The following is a 6,000-nucleotide window of genomic DNA, read 5'->3' as shown; positions in this document are numbered from 1 at the left end:
ATTTCTCTATTATATTCACATAAAAATAAGTGTTATTATTATATAAAAAAAAAGAGAGAGAAAGAAGAAATTTGTGGGAACCATTTGCTTTTATGATAATGGGACATATTTTCTGCATTAAAAGTTAAACCCTATTCATAATAGAACAAAATTATGTTAAGTAAGGTGAGACAATCCAAATTCTCTTCTAATGTCAATATACAAAAAGATAGGATAAGATCTGTCCAAGATTCGTCCAGAATCCTGGACCTACTGACCACGGTTTCCATGACCATTGAACAACTCCTAGCCACAATTTCGAGAGAACAAAAAAATAAAATAAAATAACTATCAAAAGCTAAGCTGAACATTCATTCCCTCTAGTCTCAAAATTGTCATGTTATTTGATGTTATTGCCACAATTGGTTGTCTTTCTTTCTCTTTCTTACGAATATAATTCCAATATCCATATCCAATCTGACAAAATGAGGCACCCCTTCTTCCTCATGTCATTATATCAAGCTTTCGTTACTTTTATTATTTTATAGATCCACATGATATCCTCAAGTCCAAAATTTCATTTTCTAAAGTTCTAATATCTAACCCAGATAAAAAGATAAGATTTTTACTATAGTTTACTAACACCATCAAAGATAACAATTTATTCTAATTTTTGTACAAAGAGCAAATTAAAAATAAGAGTTCCAATATAGACACAAAATATTTTAACCTAATCAATATTATCTAATTCTTCCACTTCCACTTCCTCGTCCTCGTCCTCGTCATGTTCTTGCAGATCTGCGAGAGAAAGGCTTCTTGACTTAAAGCTTCTTAGTCTAAGCTTCATATGAGAAGCATAAGAGTGAGGTACTATTCTGTTATGCTGTCTCAGCTGAACTTGATTTTGAGAAGGAGACACTTTTGTGGCATTGTCTGGTTCATAATAATCATCATCTTCATCCTCATTGAGAGGTAAAAGAGGCATTGATTTGGGGTTTGACCAGGTATAGAAAGAGGATTTTCTTGACAACTTGGATGCAATGAGAACCCTTCTTCTCTTATTGAAAGGGTTCTCTTGCTTCTCTAGTTCCTTCACTGTGTTCACTTGGGATAAATCCGTGAATGACTTTGATTTCCCTATGAAATGATTCGATAATCCCCTCCTGCATCGCTTACAAATAAACCCACATACCCATATCAGAATTAAAATCAAAGTTAAAAAAAAAAACAAAAAAAAAACAAAACAAAACATAAGACAAACACAAACACCAATTACAACATAAAAAAAGAACAAAGTTTTGTTTGTTACTATGCTTTTATTAACTTTCTCAATAACTATTATAACAGAAAAAACTTAACATAAATGAATTAATAAAAAAAGGAACTAACTTGATTGGAAGAGAGTCTTCTAAAGAATCCAAAGAGTTCAAACCCTTCTTCAACTTGCTTTGAACCTCTTCTTCTTCTTCGTTATTCTCTCTTTTCGACGACACGTCGTCGTTTTCGTCCTCGCTGTCGTCCGGCGTTCCGATTGACGACGAGCTCTCCGATGACTCGCCGTCGAAAAGGGGCAATGGAACCGCGCGTTCGACGGCGTCGTTGCTTGGATTCTCTCCGGCGTAGCCCATCACCAGCGTCGGTGGCGGCGGAGACGACTGAACGTCTACGGTGAAAGTGGGTCCCACCAGAACCTGCATCATTCCTTGTAACCAATCAGAGAGAGTCGTTACCACGAGGGTTACCCTTTGTTCGATGCGAATTTGTAATAACTAAAAAAATAAAGAGAAAGAAAGAGAACGACAAGTACAAGCACAGAGAGAGAGAGAGAGAGAGAGAGAGAGAGAGAGAGAACTCTGAAAAGAAAAAAAGATGAGCAGAAACGTTCGCCGGCGAGAAATAGCACAAAGAAGAAGTGGTTTTAACACGTTACTGATGACGTGGCAAGGACAGTGACCAGAAAATCCCGTTTTCTTATTATTATTATTTTTGTATGAACGTTTATAAATTATAGGGGATATGTTGGATTGGATCCTTATAATCCCTTTGGATGTATTTGTTTTTTTTTTTTTTTAAATTCCATGCAAACGGACACTGTTTCTTGGCAAAATACACATATAAAATAAAAAATTATTACTATTTTTGGGAAGGTTATACTTATTACATTTTAAGCTTATTATTCTTAATCTTAATTGGGTACGATAGTAATTAGAGATTAGTTGCAGTTAATTTTTTTATTTTTTAATCATTGCTTTCAAATTAATTTAACGATAATCAATCAGTTAATAAGAGTAATAAACATAAAATAATAATAAGTATAATCACCATCGTTTATTTATTTATTTTTAAAAGTTGTTTGTTAACAAAAAAAAATCTCAGTCAAACAAATCCAAATAAATACTGAATTGATCTTCGTGTTTGCCTTATTTTGATCACATATCCATTGTCCAATAGTAAATGCGGGATTAGATTGATAGGATCACATAGCGTTAAAAAAATAAACTCTGGATTTGATTATTTATGTGTTTGTATAATATATATATATATATATATATATATATATATATATATATATATAGGATTTTATTAGTGTTATGTTACATGATTTAAGTGTTGTTTTCAACACACACAAAAATGGAGAGAGAAAGTGGAATGATGAAAGAGAAAGAAAAACATGTGGACCTCACCTCTTTAATGTGTGTGTAGGAAAGTGATGTTATATCATGTTACATGATAAACATAAAATCCATATATATATATATATATATATATATATATATATATATATATATATATGGTTTAACGGATGTACATTAACTGCACCTAAGGATTGGTGGAGTCATATAAAACTACGTCGTTTTATAGTGTGAAAGCATTAAATATGGAAAAACATAACCATACAAAGACGGAAATAAATATAAAGAATTAAATATAAGGAATCATAACCATACAAAGGTGGAAATAAATATAATATTTTCATTTTCTATAATGAAATTTGAACGCAAACTTTTTTTATCCCAACCAAAATGACGTAGTTTTTAAGTGACTGCACCAATGCTTATATGCAGTCATATTACAAATCATTTTGCCATATATATATATAGCTTGGAGAAATTTTCTTTTCTTTTTTTGAAATATTCCATCGGTTCATCGCTTCGCGACTAGTCCGATTCGGGACGGATCCAGAATTAAGGCTTTAAACCCCTCCCAAATGTGATACTGGGGAGGTTCGAACACATGCACTCACCTCCACCTACTCAGCTCCCATGCGCCAACTGAGCTACCACCATTTGGTCAGAAATTTTCTTTTCTTGTAATGAGTTAACATTATATAGGTAGTATATAGTTGTGATTTTAAAGTTAATTTTTTTTCTCTTAAGAAACTGTCGGCTGACGTGGCAGAGAGAAAAATCAACTTTAATATTATAACTATGGGTTACATTTATCTTATTCAACATGAGATAAATCAAATTCTTATACACACGAAAAGGTGGGTCCCACCTCTATTTTTTTCGTTCCAATTATTTGTGGGTCTCTTTTATAATTTTGTTTCATTAACATAAGATAACTCATCTCCAACAACATAAGAAAAATATTTCCTATAACTATATATTACCAGTAGTATTACATAGTATTAATTGGTTGGACGACAAGTTTCTTGTCCTACAAAAAAAGAAGTTGGGGACCCATATATATACATATATAAGGTTTATTATTTCACATGTTGTAGGAGATAAATTTATCTCTTATTTACACATAAAAATTTATGAAACTCATATTTTCTTTTTCTCTCACTTCTTCTCACATAGACCCACATGGGTCCGATACATTATTGAATTATAAGCATGTTTAAGAATTATTATAATTATATAAGATTTTTAAAATAATAATAATAATAATATTAATTGTAATTATTTTCTTAAAAATATAAAGAAAAATTCTTAAAAAAATACATTAAGAAATTATATAAGGGAGAATCGATTCTTATGCTTCTAAAGAAAGAAAATTCTCCTACACACTCATGAGAAATCGTGTTAGCATTTTACTTTTTCATTTTTTCAAGTTGTGGGACTCACTTCAAAAACTAAATCTCCAACATGAGATTATTTTTCTCCTATTGCAGGAAAATTGATTTTCTCATTATATATATATATATAGGGAAAACATTTTCTTCTTTTAAAGGAGAAATTTTTTCTCATGTTAGTGACACATTGTATAAGTGGGTCCCACAAAATAGTGGAAAGAGAAAAAAATTAAAGGTGAGACCCACTTATATTATGAGTTACTAACATGAGAAAAAATTTCTCCTTTAGAAGGAGAAAATGTTTTCCCATATATATATATATATATAAGAGTTTATATTTCTCCAGCCGCTTGACGTTCAGCAGTCAATTATTTATCATATATATAGGTGAGTGACAATATTAAATGTGTGGAATCATAACCAAATACATGTCATTGCTGGATGTCAAGTAGCTGGAGAAATGATTTTACCATATATAGACAGGATCATTTGACACTGATATCCAACAAAAAGTTTGACACCTCATCTGAGGGTCGTTGATCTTGCCTTGACCTAATGACTTTGATTTGTAAACATGTGACTCTATTGATTTATCTTGATCTAACGGCCCTCAGATGAGGTGTCATGTCCCATATATATATATATATATATATATGAGAGGTATTTTTTGACTCCAGAGTAAGATTTAAAAGTCTTACTCCTCATCTCAGCCCTTGATTTCTGTTTATCTAACGGTTATAATTTAATAAGTTACAACAATTAATTAATTATTAATTTCAAATAAATGATAACCGGACGGAAATCAAAGGCTGAGATGAGGAGTAAAACTTTTAAATCTTACTCTGGAGTCAAATGATCCCTCCCTTATATATATATATGGTTTACATTTCTGCACCTTCTATACGTGCAGCAGTCAAATACTTGTCATATATATATATATATATATATATATATATATATACATATATATACGTGAAAGTATTAAAAATGAGAAATCATAACCATACAAAAGATGAAAACATTAAATGTGAAAAATCATAATCATACACCTGTTATGGGTTGTACATAAAGCGGCTGTAGAAATAATTCTACCTATATATATATATTTAAAAAGGTTTCAATTAGTGAATTCATGTGACATATCCCTATTTTAAAATTATGTTGCTTATTATGCAAAATGATTCTACATCAATAGGCATGATACGAAGAATATGGAGTAAAATTAACACGGTTCAATTTTATATTTGCGGATTAACACGCAAATATGATATTATTTTTAAAATTAGTCGACTGAGAACAAATTTCTCATTTCACTTTTGTATTGTGTTGACATGCAATGTAAAAAATTATCAAAAATAAAAAAAATCAAACAATGTAGTAATTGATCTTAAAATAAATTTTATGATTTCTAAATCTGATTTTGCCTTAACTTTAAATCCATGAGAATTTATTTTAATCCATTCCTTTAAAAATGTTTTCGATAATTCAATATATGATTTCTATACATTTGAATGATGATAGCACAAATAACTTTTTTTCTTACAAAATTTTACATAAATATATTTAAAAATGGGTTCGCTTTTCTGCAGTTACTGCAGCTAAGTAATCTGCAGTAAGCCCAATACGATGTCGTTTTGGGACGGAAACCATGGTGTTTTTGTAATTTTAATTTATTTCAGGGTTATTATAGTCTTTATAATTATAATTTTCTAATCTTTTAATCCCAAAACGACGTTGTTTTGGAAATAAATGCAGATAATTTATCTGCATTAACTGCAGAAATATTTTTATATTTAATAATTGATACTTTTTCTTTTTAACAACTTTATAGAAAGTGATAGAAATAAAAAAATGGATTAAAATATTGGATATTATAATGTTTGGTGAGAGTGTTAAGCGAAGAATGGAGAATGTACATATAAGAGGAAAGATTATTGAATGGCTTTATTAATCTCATGCAATAGGAGAGAACTCTCTCATGCAATAGAGATAATCATGTA

The 6,000-nt window shown here is 30.2% G+C and overlaps 1 protein-coding gene across 1 annotated transcript; it reads right to left on the bottom strand.

The window, feature by feature from the left end:
* Positions 1–585: 585 nt before the first annotated feature.
* On the bottom strand, positions 586–1,967 carry LOC133306270 (protein OXIDATIVE STRESS 3 LIKE 4-like). The gene is made up of 2 exons (XM_061506568.1): positions 1,369–1,967; positions 586–1,142 (listed from the first exon to the last, which is right to left on the bottom strand). Exons 1-2 carry the CDS (start codon positions 1,677–1,679, stop codon positions 710–712), a joined length of 744 nt encoding a protein of 247 aa, XP_061362552.1. The 5' UTR covers positions 1,680–1,967; the 3' UTR covers positions 586–709.
* Between the last annotated feature and the right edge of the window lie 4,033 nt (positions 1,968–6,000).

Source organism: Gastrolobium bilobum, unplaced genomic scaffold (genome assembly GCF_033153095.1).
Source record: "Gastrolobium bilobum isolate Gb01-03AN ecotype WA unplaced genomic scaffold, APGP_CSIRO_Gbil_v1 utg382, whole genome shotgun sequence".
NCBI lineage: Eukaryota > Viridiplantae > Streptophyta > Magnoliopsida > Fabales > Fabaceae > Gastrolobium > Gastrolobium bilobum.
This window is presented reverse-complemented; position numbering and strand designations above follow the sequence as displayed.

Coding starts and splice junctions, on each gene's coding strand:
- LOC133306270 (XM_061506568.1), bottom strand. CDS start 1,679: ATGATGCAGGTTCTGGTGGGACCCACTTTCACCGTAGACGTTCAGTCG. Junction 1,143..1,368: donor GAAGACTCTCTTCCAATCAA/GTTAGTTCCTTT, acceptor TAAGCGATGCAG/GAGGGGATTATCGAATCATT.